This window comes from Rana temporaria, chromosome 2 (genome assembly GCF_905171775.1).
Source record: "Rana temporaria chromosome 2, aRanTem1.1, whole genome shotgun sequence".
NCBI lineage: Eukaryota > Metazoa > Chordata > Amphibia > Anura > Ranidae > Rana > Rana temporaria.
In genome coordinates, this window is record NC_053490.1 from 314,204,193 (window position 1) to 314,231,417 (window position 27,225).

Consider the following 27,225-nt stretch of genomic DNA (forward strand, 5'->3'; position numbering starts at 1 on the left):
TTGGGCAGTGTACAGAGGTCAGTAGGATGTTGGGCAGTGTACAGAGGTCAGTAGGATGTTGGGCAGTGTACAGAGGTCAGTAGTAGGTAGGGCAGTGTACAGAGGTCAGTAGTAGGTAGGGCAGTTTACAGAGGTCAGTAGTAGGTAGGGCAGTGTACAGAGGTCAGTGTACAGAGGTCAGTAGTATGTAGGGCAGTGTACAGGGGTCTGTAATATGTAGGGCAGTGTACAGAGGTCAGTAGTAGGTAGGGCAGTTTACAGAGGTCAGTAGTAGGTAGGGCAGTGTACCAAGGTTAGTAGTAGGTAGGGCAGTGTACAAATGTCAATAGGATAAAAAGAAATGTACAGAGGTCAGCAGTATATGAAGAGCAGTGTATAGGGATCAGTAGGGCAGAGGGTACGGGGTCAGGAGGGGATGGTGCAGGGGGTCAGGAGGGTATGGCATGGGGGGGGTTGTCAGGAAGGCATGGTGCAGGGAGGGGTCAGGTAGGCACAGCATGGTATTGAGGGATCAGGAGGGCATGGTATTGGGAGGTCAGGAGAGCACGGAATTGAAGGATCAGGAGGGCACAGTATTGGGGGGTCAGAATGGCACAATATTGGGGGATCAGGAGGGCATAGTATTGGGGGATCAGGAGGGCATGGTATTGGGGGATCAGGAGGGCATGGTATTGGGGGATCAGAAGGGCATGGTATTGGGGGGGGGGGCGGGTCACGGTACTAGGGGCTCAGAAGGGCAGAGTACAGGGGGTTCAGGAGGGCCTGGTACTAGGGGGTTAGGAGGATAGTACACTGGGCTTGGGAGGGTATGGTATTGGGGGGCTAAGAGGGAACGGTACTAGGGGCTCAGGAGGGCAGAGTACAGGGGGGTCAATAGGGTACAGTACAGGGGCACAGGATGGCAGAGTACAGGGGGGTCAGGAGGGCATGGTGCAGGTAAGTCAGGAGGGCATGGTGCAGGCAGGTCAGTAGCCCTGACAGAACCAGAGCTTAGTGTAGAAGGTAGGCAACTTGGCTGGGACCACAACAGGAAGAAGCACTAGAGAAGAAGAGATTTGGCTGCACACAGCAGCTCCTGGTTGCAGGAGATGTACACTGATGACAGGAGCTGGAGCGGCCACAGGAGAAACGACTGAGAATCAGAGCCACACTCGGGTATGGGCGGTGTACTGGGACTCTTGGAATGGGGAGGGAAGGGAAGCAGCATAAAAGTAAGCAGGCACAATGGCAAAAAGTGTGGGTAGGAGTAGAGAAAGCGCCATTAGGCACCAGTGACTCTAGCTATAGTTCTGTGTGTGGCTGCAGTACTGCTGATCCTGGAAGGGGTTAGGGCTCACCCGGACAGTGGGTGAATACACCTGGTAGGAGTAAGGGCTATTTTACACTAACCTGCAGCCTAAAACACTGCTGCCAACACAGCATCTTGAGTTGCAAAACCGTGTGAGAGGGGATGGTGTGATGCACGTTTCATTGCATCATACAGCTCCTTATATTCATTAATGTATTTATTTTTGACAGAGCCTTATATGAAGTGAACACAGTGACACTTCATTCATGTCACTGCACAGCAGTACCGTGTACTGCACTTGCTATGCAGTGACATGCAGGGACCATGCAGTGCGACGCGATGTCACACAAACATGTTGCATAATATCATCAAGTGGCTGACATGTGTGTTTAAAAAGACGCAGGGGTTGATTTAATAAAACTCTAGAGTGCAAAATCTGGTGCAGTTGAGCGTGGAAGCCAATCAGCTTCTAACTTCAGCTTGTTCAATTAAGCTTTGACAAAAAACATGGAAGCTGATTGGTTTCTATGCACAGCTGCACCATTTTTTCGCACTCTCCAATTTTAGCAGACAGAGGGGAGGTGATCACCATCTCACTTAAATCAATCGTGTTGGCCTCATTCTTATAATGATGAACAAAAAGAATAGCTTCCCCTATGGTGGGACTTTGATAGGCCAAACATTGATGTGTGTATAAAAATTGTTTTAATAAGAAATAGTACACATGATTACAAAATAAAATATGCATCGAACAAACAGTATGCATGTATGGAACAAATATACATGTACAAAACACAAGAAAACTTGTATTTTCAAAAACTGTATACTTATGAAATCGCTTGGATCGTGCTAAAAAGAACCACGATTATACTGCTCCCCATCTATGACCCCTGATAAAGGTCTAATACCAGAAACGCGTCGGGCACATGGGAATCATCATTCTAGGAGTTTTGTTTTGGCCATACATTGTGGCATATGTGCTGTCTTGTGTTTTGTACATGTATATTTGTTCCATACATGCATACTGTTTGTTCGATGCATGTTTTATCTATTTTGTAATCATGTGTACTATTTCTTATTAAAACAATTTTTATACACACATAAATGTTTGGCCTATCAAAGTCCCACCATAGGGGGAGCTATTCTTTTTGTTTTCCAATTTTAGCAAATCAACCCCACTGTGTACCACTTATCGTGGCTTTCAGTAAACAGCCAGCAGAAGCCTTTCCTGCATACTACCAGAGTCCTGGCAATTGAATGAAAGGATGTAGGCCTTTGTGGGCACATATAGTAAAAATGAAACACTGTCATCTTGACAGACAAATCATAGCTTCCCTCACACTGCCTTTTTTTATGTTAATTAAACTGTGTATCATAATGGAAACAGCATTACTTGAATACCCATGGAGAATTACCAGTCCTTGTAATTGTGGAGGGAGCCATGGCAGATGCCACACCTGCACAGTAGAATTGATCTGACCGCTTCCACTATGCGGTCGTCAGAAGCAGTGGTTAAACTGTGATCGCTAGATCTACTCCATACAAACCACAGTCATACTCACCAAGAGGAGGTTCAAGAAGAGGACCAAGTGGAGGAAAGTCTGTCACTGTGGTGTGATGAAAAGGATGCTTTGTTGTTCAGACTCCTCCTGAACAGCTACAAGTTGAGCTGTTGCATCACCCCCAGCAGGGGTGGGGGTAACTGAGTAGGATGCAGTGGAAAATGAGAGAGCAGGCACAGGAGGGGGTTAACATCCAAGTGACCTGGGAGCCCCTATAGCATGTTGAGGCAGGGGCACTTGGGGGTGCTTTTCCACTTGCTAATGATGAGCCAGCCCTGGCTTCATGAAAAAGACTAAGTCCAGTGATGAGGGGCTAGAGAGTGAAGAAAGAGGCTATTGAAAAATTATGCAGTCCAGTGGGGGAAAATTTCCATTGCAAAGTGCACCAATCCTAGCAATGTGAACAGCCTGTTTGCCTTTAGTAAATCAACCCCAAATAGCCCACAAAATGGTGCGATTTCACCCTAACCTGGGTAAAAAAAGACCCAGATGTCCAATTTAAAGTTACAACAGGCTAAGTTGCTACTCGTATTAATCATATTTAAAAGGGCCGATTTTCTAAAACTGGAGAGGGCAAAATCTGGTGCAGCTCCCAGAAGACAGGGGGGGGGGGGCGCCGCCGGACGTGGCGTAGACTCCTGCAGATAAGCGGATCCGGATCAGGAATCTGGACAGCGGAGGTTCCATTTTTGTGTGGACCTCCGCTTTTTTTTTTGACAGTAAAGTTGGACCTCGATGATTGGCTACCATGCACAGCTGCACCAGATTTTGTACTCTCCAGTTTTAATAAATCAACCCCAACGTGTACTCTTCACTGTACCTGGTTACTGAAACATACTTTTTGTAATGTAACATGTACAATTTGAGACTTTTTCTATCAGTTGGACAAATATTATAAAGACAGTGACATATCTTTTTGCAAAGGGTACAAGTGTACAGCTCTTTTTGGTGAGCTTTTATTCTTACAGCTTTTGGTTTGTTTTTGTAATTTTACCCCATTTTCAGTTTTAATTTGCTGACAATTATCTAACATTTGATTTATTGAAATATGTCACCATTGTACATGGGTACACATGCTCTTTCAGAACAAAAATGTGTATGGTTAGTACATAAGTTTGGCAGGTTTGCTCCAGTTTGGCAGGTGTGCTTACCTAGTTTTCAAATTGATGGCACCTTTCTTTTAACCAGTTGCTGCCCACTCACAGTACATTTACTGTGGGCAAGCGCCATAAGAAGACTGGATCACGTACATGCATGTCGTCCAGCCTGTGGAGCACAGCACGCCACTCCTGTGACCGCAGTGTCCACCGGCCGCTTAAATGAATGTAATTCATAACAGCTGTTCTTCCTATACAGTGATGTTGTGATTGGCCCACAGTTATCACATGGTACCTGGGCCAATCACTGTACCATGTGATTAGCTGTAGCCAATCACAGATCACAGCAGTTAATGTAACCCTCTCATGACAGTTCAGAACATTTCTGGTAGAGTGATCAGAATTGTAACAGTAACCAAAGTGTAAAAAAAAAAAACCTGTTCACCAAACCCCCCCCCCCCCGAGTAGTACAGTCTTACTATTGTGACACAGAACTACACTGATGAAAGTATGTATAAGAAACAAAAAAAAAAAATTATGTAAATAAATCATTTTTACTTTTTTGTTTTTTAAACATACTGTCACCAGTCAGCATCCCTGATCACCACCACACCAGTCATATGATGACGCTCATGTAAAAAAAAATACATTTTATTTAATATCTTAATTTTCCAAAAAATTGTGACCAAAAATTACAAATTCCAAAAACTTGCCATGCCTCTTACTAAATATCTCACGCTGTCTTCCAAATGGGGTCATTTGGAAGGGAGGGGGGGGCTATTTGTACTGTCCTGGCATTTTATGGGCCCAAAGAAATGAGGTCGGCCATCAGTACATCAGAATTGATACATTTTCAAATATACAGTCCCTGACAAAAGTCTTGTCGCTTCTCTATTTTGTAGAAACTCCTGCTATTAACCTGACTTTTAATTAATCAATTGGTGTTAGAAATAGCTCATACGAAAAGCTAAAGCCCTCCCAAATGATGTTTAATGCACTGAAATAAATTAGTTTCACTGAAAAAAGATTTATCATTTAATCAAGGCAGAAAGGTCAAATTTTGTCAAGACAAAAGTTTTGTCGCCTATACAGAAATTTAACAACTTTACTGAAAATCCAAAAATATGTCAGCAAATTAAGTAGTGGTGCTGTGAGATCCAAATGTAATATCTTGTATGACTTCCATGAGCTTGAAGGACAGCATCCATGCGGTTTGGCAAGGATTAATACAATTTATTGATGAAGTCATCAGGAATAGCAAACAAAACAGTCTTGCATGCCTCCCAGAGTTCATCAATATTCTTTGGTTTCGTCTTCCATGCTTCCTCTTTCATCCTACACCACATATGCTCAATGATGTTCATGTCTGGTGACTGTGCTGGCCAATCCTGGAGCATCTTGATCTTCTTCGCCTTAAGGAACTTTGATGTGGAGATGGAAGTATGTGATGGAGCACCATCCTGCTGCAAAATTTTGCCTTTTTTATGGTTGGGAATACAAGAGGTAGCTAAGATTTCTTGGTATTTTAGACTATTGATGTTGCCTTCCACCCTGCAGATCCCTCGCACACCCCCATACTGGATGTAACCCCAGACCATGATTTTGCCTCCACCAAACTTCACTGTTTTCTGGGTAAATCTCGGCTCCATGCGGGTTCCAGTAGGTCTCCTGCAATATTTGCGGCGATTGTGGTGTAATTCAACAGAAGATTCATCTGAAAAATCCACCTTCTGCCACTTTTCCAGAGTCCATCCTTTTAGAAGGCTGTGGCCCTTGACAAATGCCACACGGTTTTTCAATTGCCTTTTGTTTAGTGCTGGCTTATGGGCACTGATTCGACCATGGAGGCCATTTCGAGACAGAATCCGACAAACTGTTCTGGTTGACACAGGGACTTCAGGTGACCAGGTCTCGTGGAGCTCTGCTGCAGTGGAAAATGGGCTGGCCGTGGATTTTCAAGCCAACAAACGGTCCTCTCGAGCAGTTGTCTTGCGGGGTCGGGGTCTTGACCTGGCCTTGTCCAAAACGTCTCCAGTCTCTTCAGATCTTTTTTTTATCCTCTGAACTTGACGCTGAGACACATTGAAGGTGTCTGCCACATCAGCAGTGGATCTGGTCTTCAGCCTCTTGATAATCAACACTTTAGTCTCCGGGTGAATCTTAGGCATGTTTGCAGATGTCTAGTTGCAGTTGAGAAGGTCTAGTGTACTGGTGTTCTTTTTATACACACCTGAGACCTAATTGATCCATTATTAGTCACAGGTGAAGCTCATATAACAAGGCGACAACACTTATGTCTTGGCAAAAATGTACTGGGCTTTACCAAGCTGTGAATATTAGAATACTTTTTGTCAGTTTCGTTTTGCACTGAAACATTATTACAAAAGCTGTTGGGATTAAAATTACCCATTTCTTGTAACAAAATCTTGATGAGAAATATATTTTAGCAGCACTTCAGGTCAATTTGTACACAAGCGACAAGACTTTTGTCAGGGACTGTATATGCCACACTTTGTAGACCCTATTAAACTTTCACACAAACCAACACACTTATTGTGATTTTTTTTTTAACAAAGACATGTAGCAGAATATGGTTTGGGTTCAATTTATGAAGAAATTTGATTTTTTGATTTTATTATTGGATATGTTTTGCAACAGAATGTAGATATCAGTTTTTTTAAAACTTTTTATATAATAAAAAAACAAGTGGTGATCCACTAACACCAAAAGAAAGCTCTATTTGTGTAAAAGTAATGCATGACCACACAATTGGCAGTTATAGTGCAGTGTCGAATAGCAAAAAATGGCCTAGGCATGAAGGAGGTAAGACATTCTGGAGCTCAAGTGGTTAAATACTTACATTAGTTGAGTTCACCGTTTTCCTGTACAACAATCAGCTATTTTTATCCCTCATAAATGTGGCAGAAAACAGCTGTTGTGGAGGCTTCCCAAAGTTGAGTACGGGAAAATGACACTGATATTTCAGCATGCTACTTCTTCATAAATACGCCTTATCCATACTACCTCTATTTCTTTCAACATTTTTTTTGTAGTATAAAAAAAATGATGGAAAAACTTTAATGGTAATTTCGCATAATTTCACAGGTATTCAAATGAATGAATGAAAAGTTATTGTGCACTAAATAAAAATGTGCTAAATTCTGAACATATTTTAACATGCAAATCTTATTTGTGATTTTTTGCAACTCAGTTTTAAATTGTTATTTATCATCTAATAAAAAATTATACTCGGAAACTTAAATTGGATTTGATTTAATAGTTTTAATTGCACACTAACTTGGGAGGGTCATATTGAACATACAAGCTTACAGACCTGCCAAATAAAGTACAAACAGTAAAATATTTAACTGCTATCTAGATACACCTATAGGTATTGTTAGTGGGCCAATCCATAGTTCTTAGGGCTTCGTTCACATCTTGACATTCTGTATCGCTGCAAATCGTGGGATGCCCCTGCCACTTACAATGCCACCCCATTTGCAGCGTGATTTTGCTGCGAATCATCGGGCGGCAAACACGGTACAATCTCATAAAACAAAATCGCAGGACACCTGTCGCCCAAAATAAGTACAAGAGCTTATTCCACCTGCGATTCAGAACGCCAAGATGTAAACAGAGCCTAAGTGAACCTGACAGGGCCTAAAATATTACACTTCTGAAGTGCAGGTGCCTGTGTCTGTAGATCTCCTGGAAATATCAGGACCAGGATATACATAGGGCCTGTTTGAGTTCAGACTAAAGTTTAATGACAGGCTGTGCTTTGTGAATGGCAAAGCAAACAGAGGTGGCAGAGACAAGACTCTGGAACTAGTGTCTGTTAAAGAAACCTCTCTGATGTGGTGGAGAAGACCCACAAAGTTCAAGAAAGACAAAGGTACACAAGTTTTAAGGTGTCTAAAAGTATAAATAGTAAGGTGTCCTGTATTGGGCATTAAGCCCCTGCCCTTTCCTGGAGCTAAGCCCCATCACATTGTCCATAAATCCACAGCTTCTACAGCCCACGGAAGTTCTGGCATTTGAAAATTACATAACAGGGGCAGAGTTTTGTGCTGGGAGGAGGAGGTTAATGTGACTTTGTCAGAAATTTAGGCATTGTACAGCCTGGGCTAGGGGGCTCATATCTACTTGAAGACCAAAAAGGGTACTTACAATTCATCACTGTTGGTATCTTGAAACATTTTAGGCCAGGTTTCAAGCCAAAAAGGCCCATCGATGAAAAATTGGCCAATAACTGGCTAGGGTATGTGGAGAAGTATTGATAACTGCTATGCTATGCTAGTTACTTTGTGCTGTGATCATTATACGGATAAGATAATGATGTGCATAGTGATTTGAAAATCATAGCAGTCAGTCATTTATCAGTGTTGGTAGTTTGAAGTATTATAAAAACAAATCTGTGACTGAATGCTATGAGTTACTGCACGTTATTACTCTTTGTATTACTCGTCTATTACTCTTGTAATGCTCTTGAACCTGTATTAAATTCTAATAATGTGCAGAAGAAGAAAAAAAAATGCTTCTTCTGTACATGACTAAATGTTGGAAGTGCACACAGGCTCACTTATATTTGCTTTCCATTTCAGTAAATTGGGTCCACTTTTACATTACTGCTCACACTTTAGTAAATCAGGACCACAATGGTATATTCTAAATAGGCAAACCAACAATTTAGGAAAAGTAGAGCAGTACCCCATAGTAACCCACCAGGTTTCTCACCACATTTGCCCAGTGACAGAAGCATAAAAACTGGTTTATATTAATTTGCGTTACTTTCCTTGCCTTGGTTTGAACAGCAGCTGTATCAATGTTTGTATGTTTAAGGGACCTCCTGCGTGCCTTCAAATATAACTTGCACAAGTTCTTTCACAATGTTTAAAGTTATTTAAAGAACAACATAGAAATGGGGAGAATATGGATATAACAAAACTCAAATTCACTAAAATTTTAAACAATCAGGAAAAATAACTTTCTTCAAATACAGGGAAATCATTATGCATGCTAGAATAAAGAATGTGTCTAACACATAAGTTAGTCAAGCAATGGTACTCAGTTTTTATATGGGACAAGAAGCTGGCAAAATAAAACCAATGTTCCTATTCCTGGCAAGGGTTCACAAGTATGGAATTTTTTTAATTAAGCTTAAAGCGGTGTTCCTACAAAAAAAAAAAAAAAAAATTAAAAGTCAGAAGCTACAAATACTGCAGCTGCTTACTTTTAATAATCGGACACTCACCTGTGCCACGCACATCTCCCCCTCCTCTTTGTGGCGCTGGCATTGACACTGTGGGTGCCCAGGTGTGGCTTCACAGCCGGGAACGGACTGCTCATGCGTGAGCCACGCTGCACACTGTGAATGGGCGAGCAATCATCTGGGACCTGTGACGTGTCCCAGATGATTGCCGAGGGAGGGGGGAGAGGTGAACTTCCTTCTGGCGCCGTGGTGCCCAGGGAGGAAGTGGGAGCTGCAACCCTCTAAAAAGAGGGTTTCCGCCCCCCCCCCCCAAAAAAAGACATGCCAAATGTGGAATATCAGGCTTACAGGCCTTAAAACGGAAGTTCCATTTTTTGGTGGAACTCCGCTTTAAAAACGATTTTAGCTATCGCCTCTTTATTGAAGGCATACATTCAAAGAAATGTCTCTAAATAAAACTAGTATAAACATTATGAAAATGCAACTATCTTTAAAATTTCAAACCATAAAGAATAAAACTAGGCAGGTTCCGCAGATTTCACTAAAATATTTTTTAAGCAGCTTTCATTTTTCGTCTTCGATCTACTTTGGGAAAAGCAGACCAGTCAGATTGACTCATATTTTTCATAGTTGAGACTTTGACGTCAATACTGGGCTTTATAGATGATACCGTGAGAGTCTATACAAAAATGAGGAAACACATGCATAATGAATTTTAAGTTGAATTTGATGGATTTAAATTAACGCACAATATTAGACCTACTGTAAATGTTTTTTTATTTTTTTTTACTATACTGAGTTTACATGAACTGTATAGTGCTGTAAATAGGATTGCCCAAAATGTTCAGAATGGCAGAGTGGCTTTAGGTCTAAGGAGCCAATTCTGTTATATTGCTATCAGCTCTCAATTTGCAGCATTTCTTAATAGTTGCATTTTGCATACAATTCATAAAATGCAGGTCACTGTATTGAGTTATATCTGCTTACAGGCCTGTGTTAATCGGCTTTGGGATTGTGCTGATGGCATCAGCCTGACAAAGATTTGGATGGGATTTCAAAGCCCATTTGAAGCAAACAAAAGCTCATCAACCCAGGCACTAACGCAGAGAGAATTCCCTGACTGGAGGAGAGCAAGTCATGTGACTTTTACAGGTCACATAACTAGGCTCACCTCTCAATTTCTTTCTTCCCCTTTATTTTATTGTGTTAAAAAAAATAGGATTTTTGTACTCACCGTAAAATCCTTTTCTCTGGAGTCCATGGACGGACACAGCTTCCTTAAATCTTGACATTTGGGTTATGTTCTGTCTATTAGGAGAGGACTAGGCAGACATGTTAGATATATAAAAACATGTAGTTATATCAAAGCTGAACAGCTCCGCCCAGGGAGCGGTCCCTCTGGTCATAACCCCTCACCCTGCACTCAGCAGCTCAGTTCATCAAAAAGCAGTACAAACTCAAAAAAGAGGGGTGGGTGCTGTGTCCGTACATGGATTTTACGATGAGTACAAAAATCCTATTTTCTCTTTCGTCCATGGACGGACACAGCTTCCTTAAATCTTGACATTTGGGACGTCCCCAAGCAGTGTCAGAAAACAAGGGGTGGGAACAGCAATCAAACAAAATTCACCCCAAACAAACAGAGCTTCTCAACGGAGGAGTTGCAACCTTAAACAGCCGCCTGCAAAATCTTGCGGCCGAAGCAAGCATCCACAGATGCATGCACGTCAACCTTGTAAAATTTAGTGAAAGTGTGAACGGATGACCAGGTTGTCGCCTTACACATCTGTGAGACAGATGCTTGATGTCGAAAAGCCCAAGAGGCACCAATTTCCTTGGTCGAATGCGCCGTGACAGGAAAGGGAGGCGCCCGCCCTTTTAGGGCGTAAGCCTGAATCACAATCTATCTGATTGTCAGGTCACCTCTGGCCAGGTGACAAGTGCACCCCGTTAGGGTCAGGGATGCACCACAGAGTAGTGAACCCTATAGCCGACTGCTGCGAACAGAGAGGAAGCGCGAGCCCAAGATTCCCCAGGGCGCGGAGTCTAAGACCCAGCTTGGTGTTCACCTCTGGTGGTGAGGATGGCCTTCGTTGCAGCTGGATCCAGATTGCGATCCCTGGGATCCCCTAGGTCACGCTCTGCAGGGAGAGAGGAGAAGCAGCAACCAGGACAAGCGATAGTGAAGGGTAAGCCGAGGTCAGGGCAACAGGCAGACAAGGGTAACCGAGGGACAGGGAAAAGGTCAGGGAAACCGGCAAGCAGGAGTGGTCAGATAAGAGCCAAAATCGGTACACAGGAAGGTAAACTTAGCACACAGCAGACAGGAACTCAAGCTACAAAACAAAGGTTGAACAGCAAAGCAGACTAGCAGTGCAGTGGTTAATATAGGCTTCCTGGGATGGCCTGGGGTGGAGCCATACAAGGAGGAAGGTGATAAAAGACAGCCAGGAAGAGAGTCAGGCCTCTAATGAACACATGGAGACAGGTAAGCTGCCAGACTTTATTGCATATCCATGACACTAATCCACCGAGAAATGGTGGCAGACGAGACCGCCAGGCCCTTCTTTGGACCAGTCACCGACACAAACAGTGAGTCTGACCTCCGAAATGGAGCCGTAGCAGACAGATACACCTGCAGAGCACTTACCAAGTCTAAGAAATTTAACACAACCTCTTTGGGATGCGACGGCCGAGGACATAAGGATTGAAGTACAATGTCCTCATTCAGATGAAAAGCCAAAACCACCTTCGGAAGAAATGAAGGCTGCGGACGTAGCACCGCTTCATCCTTATGAAGGATCAAGTAGGGGGACTTGCAAGACAAGGCCGCCAACTCAGAGACCCTCCTGACAGAAGTAATATCCACCAGAAAGGCAACCTTCTGAGAGAGTGTCAAAAGAAGAATCTCTCTGATGTTCTCAAAGGGAGGTTTCTGAAGTACCGAGAGCACAAGATTCAAATCACACAGAGGTAGTGGTGGTCGCAGCGGAGGAGCCACATTTCGGACCCCTTGCACAGAAGTACTCACCAGTAGGGATGAGCTTTGAGTTCGAGTCAAACTCATGTTCATCTCAAACTTTGCCTGTTTGGCGAACAGCGAACAATTTGGGGTGTTCGCGGCAAATTTGAAAAGCCGCGGAACACCCAGTAAAAGTATGGGAGAAATCTAAAGTGCTAATTTTAAAGGCTAATATGCAAGTTCGTGTCCTAAAAAGTGTTTGGGGACCTGGGTCCTGCCCCAGGGGACATGTATCAATGCAAAAAAAGGTTTAAGAACTTCTGTTTTTTTGGGAGCAGTGATTTTAATAATGCTTAAAGTGAAACAATAAAAGTGAAATATTCCTTAAAAATTCATACCTAGGGGGGGGGGGGGGTGTATAGTATGCCTGTAAAGTAGCAATTGTTTCCCGTGCTTAGAACTGTCCCTGCACAAAGTGTCATTTCTGAAGGAAAAAAAGTCATTTAAAATCACTCGCGGCTAGTCATTCATAAAAAAAAAAAAGCATGGGGGTCCCCTGAATTCAATTACCAGGTCCTTCAGGTCTGGTATGGATATTAAGGGGAACCCCACGTCACATTTAAAAAAACAATGTCGTGGGGGTTCCCCCCAAATATTCATTCCAGAACCTTCAGGTCTGGTGTGGATTTTAAGGGGAACTCCACCCCAAATAAAAAAAAAATTGCGTGGAGTTCCCCCCAAAAATCCACACCAGACCCCTTATCCGAGCACGCAATATGGCAGGCCGCAGGAAAAGAGGGGGGACGAGAGAGCGCACCCCCTCCTGAACCGTACCAGGCCACATGCCCTCAACATTGGGAGGATGCTTTGGGGGTCTGCCCGGTGGTTGTGGGGGTCTGCGGGCGGGGGTTTATCGGAATCTGGAAAACCCCTTTAACAAAGGGGACCCCCAGATCCCACTTCTATGTGAATTGGTAATGGGGTACACATTGTACCTCTACCATTTCACTTCATTTCAGTGTAAAGAATTGTAAAAAAAAAAAAAAAAAACACACACCGTGGAGAAAGCCCTTTATTAAAAAAAAAAAAAAACTCCACTCCCGGTCTCCGCTCCAACGCTGTCGGTATCCTGCGACGGGTGATCTCCTCTCCGCCAGGGTCCAGCGATGAGAAGATCTCTTCATCCAGGTCCGGGATCCAGCGCACGCATCGCCTGTCTCCACTGGAGACAGCCCAGCGAATGATGCAGCTTCAGCCAGTGACAGCTCTTATGTAGGTAAGGGCGGGGCCACCCTTCACGTGACCCCGTTCCCCTCTGACGCAAGGGAGAGCCCAGGCTTCCCCAGTGACGTGACAGGTGCGTCAGAGGGGGACGGGGTCACGTGACGGGTGGCCCCGCCTTCACCTACATAAGAGCTGTCACTGGCTGAAGCCTCGTCATTTGCTGTCTTCAGCCCTCAAACCTCAATACCTTCCGATTGAGTCGAGAAGCCAGGAGATCCACGTCTGGCGTGCCCCATTTCAGGGAAAGGAGTCGAAACACATCCGGGTGTAGCGACCGTTCTCCTTGGTCCAGCATCTGGCGACTTAGGTAGTCCACTTGCCAGTTTTCTACACCCGAAATGTATACGGCCGACACACTCCGTTCTGCCCACCGCAGAATGTGAGCGACCTCCGATGCTGCAGCCGAGCTACTTGTTCCTCCTTGATGGTTGACATACGCCACCGCCGTGGCGTTGTCCGACTGGATCCTGCCTGGATGTCCCTGTAGCCTCTGAGACCATGTAGAGAGGCACAGTCCGATCGCTCAAAGTTCTAGGACATTGCGTCGACTGAACACCCCAACCCCCCAACCGGTCAGGCTGGTGTCCGTCGTGATCACCGTCCAGCAAAAGCGAAGGAACGACTTCCCGGACTGAAGGGCTGGAGATCTCAGCCACCAGACCAGGGAAGCCCTGACTAGTTGGCTCACCCGGATCTGACAATCCAGGGACAACGGAGACTTGTCCCATTTGGACAGGATCTCCTTCTGCAAGACTCGAGTGTGGAATTGAGCATACGGTACCGCCTACCATGAGCCCCAGGACTTGCATGCAAAATCGCAGCAACGACCACCTGCGGGATGCCAACAGCTTCACCTCCGCCTGAAGAGTCTGCAATTTTTCCAAAGTGAGAGAAACTTTTGCCTCCGATGAGTCCAGAATCAAGCCCAGGTATTCCAGACGCAGAGTCGGCACCAACACCGACTTTTGGAGGTTCAGAACCCAACCAAAGTCTTGAAGGGTCTGACTGGCAATCATCACATCCTCCTCGAATTCTGAGTCTGAAGCGGCTCTGAGAAGGAGGTCGTCCAGGTAGCCCAGGAATAGCGATTCCTCGCTGTGTCAGCAAGGCCAGGATCGGGGCGAGCACCTTGGTGAAAACCCTTGGTGCCGATGCCAGGCTAAAGGGGAGAGCTACAAACTGGTAGTGATCGTCCCCAACTGCAAAACGCAGAAATCTCTGATGCCTGACGTATATGGGGACATGCAAGTATGCATCCTTGATGTCCAAGGACGCCAGAAAATCCCCCGCATGGAGTGCAGCGACCATAGAGCGAACTGAGTCCATCCTGAACCTTCGAACCATCACAAAGTTGTTGAGGGCCTAGAGATCCAGGATTGGACGGACCCCGTCCTTCTTTGGAACTACAAACAGATTGGAGTAGAATCTCTGAAACCTTTCAGGTACTATTACCTGCAGTGCCCCAAACAGGGCGTTTCAACGAGCTGGCAGAAGATGAAGGTTGGAGGGAAAAAATCTGTTTGGTGGACAAGAAAGAAATTATATCTTGTACCCCGATGAAACCACTTCGCAAACCCACTGGTCAGAAAGCAGGGAGGTCCATCGAGCTGCAAACTTGCGAAGGCGACCCCCCACCCTTGAGTCGGGTGGGGGCAAACCTTCAAGCTGTCGCAAATTTGTTCGCAGGCTTGTTTGGCTTGCAAACCCAGGGACGCTTTTGTCACTCAGATAGCCCTTTGTCAGCCTGGGGGCGCTTACCCGTGGGTCCAGACTGATGAAAAAACGCTTTTGAGCAGAAAATGAGGGCCCTGGCCTACGGCACGGCTCCTTACCCTTTCTGAATTGTGGGAGCAGCATGCTCTTATCCCCAGTGACATCCTTAATAATGTCGTCCAGTGAGGCACCAAATAGCCTCCCTCCCTGGAAGGGCAAATCCGCCAGAGCTTTCTTAGAAGTCTGGTCCGCTGACCAGCATTTTAGCCAAATTAGGAGACGCAGTACCACAGCAGATATTGAGGATCTGGAAATCAGGGGAGCTGTATCTAGGGCTGCATCGCAGACATATTTAAGGCCGTGCACCAACTGGTCAGCCAATTCTACGCAGAGCGGCAAAGCATGTTGCTTCTCCAACTCCCAGTGCAACTCGGTGAGTGTTTGTGACACCAGGGCCGCAGCCAAAACTGTCCGTAAAGCTGACCCCAGCATGGCGAACATGGACCAGGCCACTGCCTCGACCCTCCTGTCTGCAGGGTCCTCAAATGCAGGGATCCGCTCCACCGGAATCGTGGTTACCTTGTTCAACCTGGATACCAGGGGGTCCACAACAGGGGGAGAAGCCCATTTTTTTTAGAAGGCTCTCCTCAAAAGGGTAACGGACCGCCATGCGTTTTGGGACCGAAAACGTCCTCTGCGGTTGTTCCCATACCTTTTCTATAAACGTATCAAAATAAGTTACATAAGGAAACACCTTAGTAGCGCGGGTCGGCTTGTGGGACCCAAAAGGCACTGAGACCTCAGTAGAAGCCCCAGCCGCTTCCTCCAGCTTGAGGGTGTCCCACACTGCGGTCATAAGTGCTCCAAAAAGCACCTTCTCCTGCGCTGACCTGGACAGAGAGTCTCACTCACTGTTCCGAATTGGTCCTGGTCCGCATACTCTCACCCTTCAAAACAGGGATCCTGTTTCACAGCCAGGCCCGAGTCTGAATCAGAGCTTTCCCCACCCTGGCAACAAATGACTCCAGGACTGCCGACAAAGCATCCATAGGTACCGCAGGTGCAGGGGCACCGATTGCTAACACATGAATGTCTGGGGAAGAAGCGTTAGCTTCTGACGCCACGCTGACCCACACACCTGACAGCCACTCAGGGACTAAGTCAAGATACAAAAATGCCCACCCTCCTAGCTGCACAGACCGAGGGGTATTCCCAGAGGACTCACCATCCTAAACCAGGCACTGCCTCAGCGCTGTCGTCCACTCTAAACCCCGCACAGTGTGTGCCTGGGGTGTCTCTGAAGTGATCTGCCATTTGCGCTGTTCAGAAATTACAAAGTAGCGCTAGAGGCCAAACCAATGTGAAAAGCCTCAAAAAGATGTCCGCCGTTTACCTCAGGAAAAAAGAGCGCGAGCTACAAGAAAATGGCCGACCGCTGTATTAGCATAGACACAGCGCGGCTACAAGAAAATGTCCGACCACTGTATTAGCCATAGACACAGTGTGGCTACAAGAAAATGGCCACCACTGTATTAGCAATAAGAACAGCGCGGCCACAGGAAAATGGCGCCGGCGCTTCCAAAATGGCACTGCAGTAAAAAATAAGGGTCAAAAAACACCGGGTACCCGACAGGGGCCCCCCAAAATGCAGACCACCTAACACTAGAGCGGACCCGGGCACCTCGCTCAGCCCCCCCTCGGGGACCCCCCGATGAGGTACACAGCAGGCCCAGCAAAGCATGGGGAGGAGGGATGGACGTGGAGAGAGGAAAGGGAGGACTAGAGACCCCCTAATCGACCACCCCAGGAATGGCCAGCTGTTCCAACCTGCCAAGACAGTGGGAATCTACTTACCCATCCTTGCGAGGACTGCTGGACGCGTTCCTGACAGACCCAAACCGAGCAGTACGGAGTGGCTGCCGGCCACGGCCCACTGTGACTGGACAGCAGTAGCCCGGTCATATGTGGGCCCCGGAGCATATAGCTCACCGGCCACCCCTGGAGCAAACAGGGTACGTCGTGGCAGACCCAGCGCCTAGCTAAGGCTTGACTGGGGAGACTACAAGGATCTATATTATCTCAGGATCAAAATCTCAGGATCAAAAAGTAAATTTTTAAGAAAAAAACAAAATTAAGAAATAAAAAATAAAAGTTTCTCCAGAACCAATGGACCCCTAGGGAGTCAGGTCCTTCTCCTACACTAGGCAGAAAAAAAAGAGTGAGGGGTTATGACCAGAGGGACCACCCCCTGGGTGGGGCTGTTCAGCTTTGATATAATTACATGTTTTTATATATCCAACACGTCTGCCTAGTCCTCTCCTAATAGACGGAACATAACCCAAATGTCAAGATTTAAGGAAGCTGTGTCCGTCCATGGACGAAAGAGAATTTTTTTTTGTCCTAAAGCAGTGGTAGAGATGCAGTACTGTCATACCACTGCCTTTCACATAGATCCCTAAGGCCTCGTACACACGAGGGGACATGTCCGATGAAAACGGTCCGCGGACCGTTTTCATCGGACATGTCCGCTCGGAGATTTCGGTCTGATGGTTGTACACACCATCAAACCGAAATCCCCGCGGACAGGATACGCGGTGACGTGGCCGCGCCGTCGCCGCGACGATGACGTGGTGACGTGCGCGACCCTGGAAGGTCAATGCTTCCACGCATGCGTCAAATCACTTCGACGCATGCGAGGGCTTTCGGCTGAGCGGACATGTCTGGTAAGTCGTACAGACGACCGAACATGTCCGACGGACAGGCTTCCAGCAGACATGTTTTTGAGCATGCTAAGAAACATTTGTCCGCTGGAAACCTGTCCGATCCGCCGGAAATTTGTCCGGTCGGCCGTACACACGACCGAACATGTCCGCGGGAACTGGTCCGGCGGACCAGTTTCAGCAGACATGTTCGGTTGTGTGTACGAGGCCTAAGCCCCAATAATTCTTAAACCCTCACATTTTTTTACCTTAATGCATTAAGGTGAAAAACCTTGTGTACTGCACCCCCCCTTTCTTATCTAAACCCAAATCGTTCCAGTGACGGGGACGAGCACAGCAGCTCCAGCTGCTGTCTCGGGTCCTCATTGGCTAGATTGAGAGCAGCAGGAGCCACTGGCTCCTGCTGCTGTAAGTCAAATACAGTGATATTGGACCCAGGGGCGGGGCCGAGTCTTGCTCTGTGTCAATGGACACAGCAGCAGGACTTGGAAGCGCATCCCCACGAGTTTCCCCTTTGGAATGCGGGTCTCCGAGGGGGGCATTCGATGTGGGGAGGAGCTAGGAGCGCTGCTGGAGGACCCCAGAAGAGGAGGATTGGAGCTGCTCTGTGCAAAAGCCTTGCACAGAGGAGGCAAGTATAACATGTTTGTTATCTTTTTTTTTTTTTTTTTTTTTTTTTTTTTTTAAACACAAGGCTTTACAATCACTTTAATTATTAAATCATTCATATTATTGTTTAAGTCCAGTGAAAGGTGAAATATTACAATTATAACTTTAGGAATACGTTGCTAAACCTAAATTGATTATTCTGATAGACACTGTATTTACATTTGCTGCTATTATTACTGTCATCTTTACTATATATACACACAGTATCTCACAAAATATATACACCCCTCACATTTTTGTAAATATTTTATTTATTTTCATTGCGACAACACTGAAAATGACACTTTGCTACAATGTAGTAAGTAGTAAGTGTAAAGCTTGTATAACAGTGTAAATTTGCTGTCCCCTAAAAATAACTCAACACACAGCCATTAATGTAAACTGCTGGCAAAAAAAAGTGAGTATACCCCTAAGTGAAAATGTCAAAATTTGGCCCAAAGTGTCAATATTTTGTGTGGCCACCATTATTTTCCAGCACTGCCTTAACCCTCTTGGGAATGTAGTTCACCAGAGCTTCACAGGTTTCCACTGGAGTCCTCTTCCACTCCTCCATGATGACATCATGGAGCTGGTGGATGTTAGAGACCTTGTGCTCCTCCACCTTCTGTTTAAGGATGCCCCACAGATGGTCAATAGGGTTTAGGTCTGGAGACATGCTTGGCCAGTCCATCACCTTTACCCTCAGCTTCTTTAGCAAGGAAGTGGTGTTCTTGAAAGTGTGTTTGGGTCGTTATCATGTTGGAATACTGCCCCACGGCCCAGTCACCGAAGGGGATCATGTTCTGCTTCAGTATGTCACAGTACATGTTGGCATTCATTGTTCCCTCAATGAACTGTAGCTCCCCAGTGCCGGCAGCACTCATGGAGCCCCAGACATGACACTACCCAACACCACGCTTGACTGTATGCAAGACAAACTTGTCTTTGTACTCCTCACCTGGTTGCCGCCACACGTGCTTGACACCATCTGAACCAAATAAGTTTATCTTGATCACATCAGACCACAGAACATGGTTCCAGTAATCCTTAGTCTGCTTGACTTCAGCAAACTGTTTGCGGGCTTTCTTGTGCATCATTTTCAGAAGAGGCTTCCTTTTGGGACAAGCGCCATGAAGACCAATTTGATGCAGTGTGCGGCGTATTGTCTGAGCACTGACAGGCTGACCCCCCACCCCTTCAACCTCTGCAGCAATGCTGGCAGCACACGTCTATTTCCCAAAGACGACCTCTGGATATGACGCTGAGCATGTGCACTCAACTTCTTTGGTCAACCATGGCAAGGCCTGTTCTGAGTGAAACCTGTCCTGTTAAACTGCTGTATGGTCTTGGCCACCGTGCTGCAGCTCAGTTTCAGAGTTTTGGCAATCTTCTTACAGCATAGGCCATCTTTATATAGAGCAACAATTCTTCTTTTCAGATTCTCAGACAGTTCTTTGCCATGAGGTGCCATGTTGAACTTCCAGTGACCAGTATGAGAGAGTGAGAAAAACATAAAACCAAATTTAACTCACCTGCTCCTAGGGTTGCCACCTCATCCCTTTAAAACCGAACACATATTAATTACACAGGTTCTGTGGCTAATTAAGGTGGTAATTAGACTCATTTGGTGCCTTACCTGCATTAAATTAGCCTCAGAACCTGTGTAATTAATATGTGTTCGGTTTTAAAGGGATGAGGTGGCAACTCTACCTGCTCCCCATTCACACCTGAGACATTGTAACACTAACAAGTCACATGACACTGGGCCCAATTAGGAAATTTTCACTCAGGGATGTACTCACTTTTGTTGCCAGCGGTTTAGACATTAGTGGCTGTGTGTTGAGTCATTTTGAGGGGGCAGCAAATTTTTACTGTTATACAAGCTGTACACTAACTACTTTTGTAACAAAGTGTAATTTCTTCAGTGCCGTCACATGAAAAGATATAATAAAATATTTACAAAAATGTGAGGGGTGTACTGTACTCACTTTTGTGAGATTATATATTTATTGTGGACATGCGACCCTGTCTCACAAGTGCATGTGAGCAATGTATACCTGATTTTGGCAGGAATACTGATTGCACACCTGTGGGCTGGGTTTATATTGTTCTCAGGGAGACAGCTCAGGGCTCACACTTGGGAACAGCTCCACCCTACAAGAAGATGGTCTGGTGTAGGATTCAGGAGGGTTTTCAGTTAGAGACGGCTCCACAAGAGAGAGACAGGCGGTCTCGAGGAGTTTAATGCACACACGATCATTTTTCGGCATGAAAAAAACGTTGTTTTTTTTAAAAAAAATGCCATTTAAAATGATCGTGTGTGGGCTTCACATCATTTTTCGGGTTCTGAAAAACGACAATTTTTTTTCCGAACATGCTGCATTTTTTAACAACGTTTTAAACAATGTCGTTTTTCGGGTTGTAAAAAATGATCGTGTGTGGGCTAAAACTACGTTAAAAACCCGCGCATGCTGTTGGAGAACAATCAAAATAGTCTGGGGCAAAAAGTTCCACAGATCTGGTTTTACAACGAAATGACGCTTGATCCCATGGTTTCTTTAAAGGCACAGGAATTTGGCCCCAGGCAAAATCTACACAGCAGGGGGGCCTGGCTCAGATGTGTAAGACAATACTCTACAAGCCAGCTGAAGGAAAGATGCCCTATGAACAATGATTGGTCCAAAGTCAAATGGGAGGGGGAATGTGTGTTGGTAAAAGCACACACCAGAAAGTGTCCCTATTTCTCTACCTCTTGGTTCCTGCCACATGCTCATCATGGGAGCTCTCGGCTCCTTGCTGAACCAGCTGATTCTACAGATGTGATAAGTATCTTTGAATTTCTCTTGTGTGTGTATATATATATATATATATATATATATTGTGAGGTTTAATGTGTGAAGTTGAAATATCCCTTGGGAATAAACAAAAGATGGTAATTTTACCAGCAGCAGTGTGTATGTGTGTGTCTTAATAGGCGTAGACCAATGAATCCATTTATGCAATAGATAGGAAGGAATCCGTAAATATCTCTCGGGATAATAATTTAGTTTATATTTAATAGCCTTGTAAAGTGCGGCAGTTACTTCACATGCTCAGAAGCAAGTTATGAGACGGGAGTGCTCGTTCTGGATAAACTACCATTCGTAATGGAGTAAGCACATTCATCACGCTGTAACAGACAGAAAAGCGCAAATCGTCTTTTACTAACACGGAATCAGCTAAAGCAGCCCCAAGGGTGGCGTCATCCGCATGGAACATCCCCTTTATAGTGCCGTTGTACGTCACCGCGCTTTGCTAGAGCATTTTTTAAAAACCAGGGTGTGTGGGCAACGTCGTTTTAATGATGAAGTTGGAAAAACTTTGTTTTTTCTACATGCCAAAAAACATATTTTTTCATGCCGAAAAATGATCGTGTGTACGCGGCATAAGACCCCTTTCACACTGGGCCACTTTGCAGGCGCCTGCAAAAATCTTGTCTCTCCAGTATGAAAGCCCAGAGGGGATAATAAATGGGTTGGATCCGCGCTATGGAGAACAAAAGTACACGGAAATTAAATAAATAGAACTGCTGCCCCTACTAATTTACTACCACCTGGGTGGAGTAAGAAGAGTGAAAAATAAGAGGGGGTAGGTTGGCGCTGTTCTAATGAGAGAGGAAACAACCGCAAGGTAGCCTCTAACTTGGTGTATGCCTGGAAATTTGTTGAAATATGAACGTGGAATATACCATACAATGATAAATAAAAGAAACTGTGAAAAAAATCCTACTAGAAAAAAGTGTGAATAAATACGTGTTACGCCCTCGGCCGGGTGTTAACTAATACTCCAGTGGAGTAACGTATTGGTGAATAAAAGTGACTGACAATCCAACCTGTGTCAGAAAATTAGTGAAGGTACCTTAAAATTGGGACGTGAATGTGTAAATATATATTTGAGGTGTTTGACCCTGGGCCGGGTGTTGGTGAAACATAAATTCTATAAAATGATGAAAAAACCTAAGAAACACCCTCTGCCTGAGTTTGAAGAAAAACCATCCAAAAGTGAAACAAACAGTTGCAAAAACAAATGTATAAACGCTCAGTCGGGTATTAAACAAAAACCAAAAAAGCTGCACAATGAAAACCAAAAATTGATAAGTGAATCCTTAGTGGATGATGGTGTCCAAAACCAAATACAATAGCAACAGTCCAATTCAGTGTCTCTAGTTGGATGTTAACCATAAAATATAAAAAATGAAAAATAAAATACAAGTAGAAATGAAAGTGACTTTTGTGCTCTTAATGAGATTTTTTTCACAGTTTCTTTTATTTATCATTGTATGGTATACTCCACGTTCATATTTCAACAGATTTCCAGGCATACACCTAGTTAGAGGCTACCTTGCGGTTGTTTCCTCTCTCATTAGAACAGCGCTAACCTACCCCCAGAGGGCTTCCACACTGGAGCGGTGCGCTAACAGGACGGTAAAAAAAGTCCTGCTAGCAGCATCTTTGGAGCGGTGAAGGAGCGGTGTGTATAGCGCTCCTCCACCGCTCCTGCCCATTGAAATCAATGGGCCCTGCTGCTTTAACCCCGGCAAAGTGCCTCTGCACTAAATATTTGAAGCCTTTTAAACCCAAAAAACAATATTTTATATATTGCAACCTAACAATCATTAGGCTTTGTCAGTCTGGGGTGATGGAAGGGTATGTAATAGCAGGTTTAAATACACTAACTAATTGAAGCCAAATTCCAGCTCACACTTTATAAGCAGTTACAGAAAACAGTTTAACAGCACCCCTGTTCGTAGTAAATGGTTTTTATCAACCCTATAGCTGATACATCTGCAAGAGAGCATGTTATTAGAAAAACAATAGACTTACTGGGCTGATCACTAGATAAAAGTAGAAGAAAGAAAGCCTAAACAAGAAAACTAAAGCAGCCACCACATCTAATGTCCGCGTACACAAGACCATTTTTCACGATGTGAAAAATTACATATTTTTTTTATGTCATTAAAAACAATCGTGTGTGGGCTCCAGAGCATTTTTCGCAATATTAAAAATGGGCATTAAAAATTTAGAACATGCTCTAAATGTTTGCGTCGTGTTTCACGTTGTCATTTTTAACGTAGTAAAAAATAGTCGTGTGTAGGCTTTAACGATGTGAAAAAAACGTGCATTTTCAGAAGCAAGTTATGAGACGGGAGCGCTCGTTCTGGTAAAACTAGCGTTCGTAATGGAGATAGCACATTCATCACGCTGTAACAGACTAAAAAGCACGAATCGTTTTTCACCAAACTTTTACTAACACAAAATCAGCAAAAGCAGCCCCAAGGGTGGCGCCATCCAAATGGTACTTCCTTTATAGTGCCGTCGTACATGTTGTACGTCACCGCGCTTTGCTCCAGCATTTTTTTTTCACAATCGTGTGTAGGCAAGGCAGGCTTAACAAGAATCGGGTTGAAAATTTTTTTTTTTTTCTAGACCATTAAAAATAGTCATGTGTATGCGGCATTAGAATTATAATATCAACTGAACAAGATTGACAATACAAGTGTACCTTTCTTGGAGTTGCTGTATAGGGGCATGGGGTGTCATGTGATGCCACATGTAAACTTTTGAAAATGCCGTCATTTTTGTATAATCCCTATAATGACATGATAGACAGAAGGGGTTCAATATAACAATTAAATATTTACCATTTTGACACTTGCATTAAAAACCTTTGCAGCTATTCATTTTAAAGCTAAATTATGGTTCTATGATTTTCTTCTACCTCTGGAGCAGTAGTCCCAGCGCTTCACATTTTATGTTACAACCTTATTCCAAAATGGATTAAATTCATTATTTTCCTCAAAATTCCACAAACAATACCCCATAATGACAATGTGAAAGAAGTTTGTTAAAAATAAAAAACAAAACAAATTACATGTACATAAGTATTTACAGCCTTTGCCATGACACTCAATATTGTGCGCAGGTGCATCATGTTTCCACAAATCATCCTTAAGGGCTCTTTCACACGGAGCGGATCCGTATTGATCCGCTCCGTTAGCCCGTTTGGCTCAGCGGGGATTCTTCCAGTAATCCCCGCTGAGCTGTCGGCGTACAGGGCGGTCCCCGCACACAGTGCAGAGACTGCCCTGTCTCTCCTCCGCTCTCCCCTATGGGGAATCGGATGAATATGGACCGTGTGTTCATCCGATCTGTTCCCCCTGACGGAAAAAAAATATGGTTTTCTTCCGTCCGCAAAAGCGGATCATTTTTGCGGACGCGGATGGTTGCGGACACATCATCCGCTAACGTCTGCAATCCCATAGGGATACATTACAAGTCCGTAAACAGACTTGTAATAAACGGACCGTTTGTCCGTGCGTGTGAAAGGGCCCTAAGATGTTTCTACAACTTGATTGAAGTCCACCTGTAGTACATTTTGCTGATTGGAAATGATGTGGAAAAGTACACGCCTGCCTATATAAAGTCCCACAGTTAACAATGCATGCCAGAGCACAAACCAAGCCATGAAGTCCAAGAAATTGTCTGAGACAGGATTGTATCGAGGCACAGATCTGGTAAAGGGTACAGAAAAATGTCTGCAGCATTGAAGGTCCCAATAAGCAAAGTGGCCTTCATCATCCGTAAATGGAAGAAGTTTGGAACCACCAGGACTCTTCCTAGAGCAGGCAGACCGGCCAAACTGAGTGATCAGGGGAATAGGGCCTTAGTCAGGGAGGTGATCCAGAACCCGATGGTCATTCTGACAGAGCTCCATCCTTTATCTATGGAGAAGGGAGAACCTTCCAGACAGTGATCAGGGGGCACATTTGTGTGTTCCTATGCTTGGGCTCCTTTGCCGTTTTCTGTGTTTCTCAGGCTTTACGCCTGGTTGGCTGGTGGAGCTGTCTGTCCCCCTGGATGTGGGGGTGGGCGAGGCATATGGCGTTTTTTTTCCTAGGCCGGCTTGTGAGGGATTGGCGGGCGGCAGAGTGGGAGGCGCTGTGCCTCTGTGGTGCGCTGATTGGCTGTATGGGATATGATGCCCATGACGCAGTGCTCGTGCATGCGCATTGCTCTGTTTACAGCTCAGCGGCACCAAGTTTGGTTTTCTCCATCTGGAGCAGAGTAAGCAAAACACTCCCTCTCCTGTACCGCAGGGGAGAGAGAGACAATGAGCAGTGCTGAGTAGAGAGCTGCTGAAGCTAACTTTTTAAGTAAACCAGCAGGGGATTGCTCTCTGTTCAGCACTGCTCACTGTGCCAGATATAGGATCCGCCCCGGGTGCCAAATGCTCTAGGTATGCCCCTGCTTCCAGAAGAACAACCATCTCTGCAGCTCCCCACCAATCAGGCCTGTATGGTAGAGTGGCCAGACAGAAGCCACTCCTTTGAAAAAGGTACCAAAAAGGCACCTGAAGGACTCTCAGACCATGAGAAACAAAATTATTTGGTCCTATGAAACAGAGATTGAACTCTCTTTGGCCTGAATGGTAAGCATCATGTCTGGCACCGCTCATCACCTGGCCAATACCATCCTCATAGTGATGCATGGTGGTGGCAGCATCATGCTGTGAGGATGTTTTTCAGCGGCAGGAACTGGGGGACTAGTCAGGATTGAGGGAAAGATGAATGCAGCAATGTACAGAGACATCCTTTTTTTTTAATCAGATACATTTTTTTATTGAAAAACGAGCATAAAAAACATATACAAACATTTTTTTTTTTTTTTTTAAATGCGTTACAAAATATAGTGCAAAACAGATTTCACATATCGTAAAGAACACAGAAAAATCAATACGACACAGTTGTACTCTTCAGCACTGCATTTGGTGTATCCATTATGTCAAAAAGCAGTTATACAGTGGTATACCCAGGCAGTGTTATGCTGATTAACCACAGCCATCTAAACCAACACAGTAGCCACTACAGCTCTGTCTCCGAGAATTCTGTTTTGCACAAGCTGCAGTGGTGCCAAACCTGGGATACCCAACCAGGGATCCCATATATTCTCAAACTTCCCTGGACTACCCCGATGCTTATACGCAAGTTGTTCCCCAACGAGAGAATTATTTACCGATGTAATCCACTGTGTGTGTGGGGGCCGCTACGGACAACCATTTCCTGGCAATAAGTTTCCTGGCCAGAAACAGTACCCTAAGAATAGCAATAGAAGTGTGTGGCCTGTACAGTTCTTCATATAACCACCCCAACAAACACAGTTTAGGATGAATAGGTAACTGAAGCTTCCATATGCTATTGATAGTGGCCACCACCGCAGCCCAATATCGCTGCAGCTTCGGACACCTCCACAGCATATGCACAAGTGTCCCGTTGTCCACTAGACAGCGGGGACAGAACAGATTGTCTCTTCTGCGCCATTTATGCAACTTTTCAGGTGTACAATATGTACGGTGAATAATGAAAAGCTGAGTGAGCTTCCGAGTTGATGACAGTGATACCTTAAGAACATTGCCCAATATTGCCTTCCACTCCTCATCAGAAATATGTCCTATATCGTCCCCCCAGCCAACTCTACATCTCAAGGTCATCGCCTTAGAGACATGACCAAGAAGGGAGCTATACAAGGATGAGATTTGTCCTTTCCTGGAGGACGACATAGTTAACTTCGTAAGTACTACCGGTCTGGTAAGCTCCCATGTGGAGGCTATGGCCTGCGCCGAGATAGCGTGTCGCAGTTGTAAGTATTGAAAAAAACACGTGTTGGGCAAATCAAATTCCGCACGCAGGGACTGAAAATCCCT

The 27,225-nt window shown here is 44.9% G+C and overlaps 1 protein-coding gene across 1 annotated transcript in view; it reads right to left on the bottom strand.

The window, feature by feature from the left end:
- Positions 1-9,484: 9,484 nt before the first annotated feature.
- Positions 9,485-27,225, bottom strand: part of SYCP1 (synaptonemal complex protein 1) — a 183,733-nt gene continuing 165,992 nt past the window's right edge. The window contains exons 11-12 of the mRNA XM_040339388.1: positions 24,028-24,114; positions 9,485-9,838 (exon numbers count right to left, since the gene is read on the bottom strand). Coding sequence (XP_040195322.1) covers positions 9,713-9,838; positions 24,028-24,114 — 213 coding nt within the window. The 3' untranslated portion in view covers positions 9,485-9,712. The remainder of the gene's footprint in view (positions 9,839-24,027; positions 24,115-27,225) is intronic.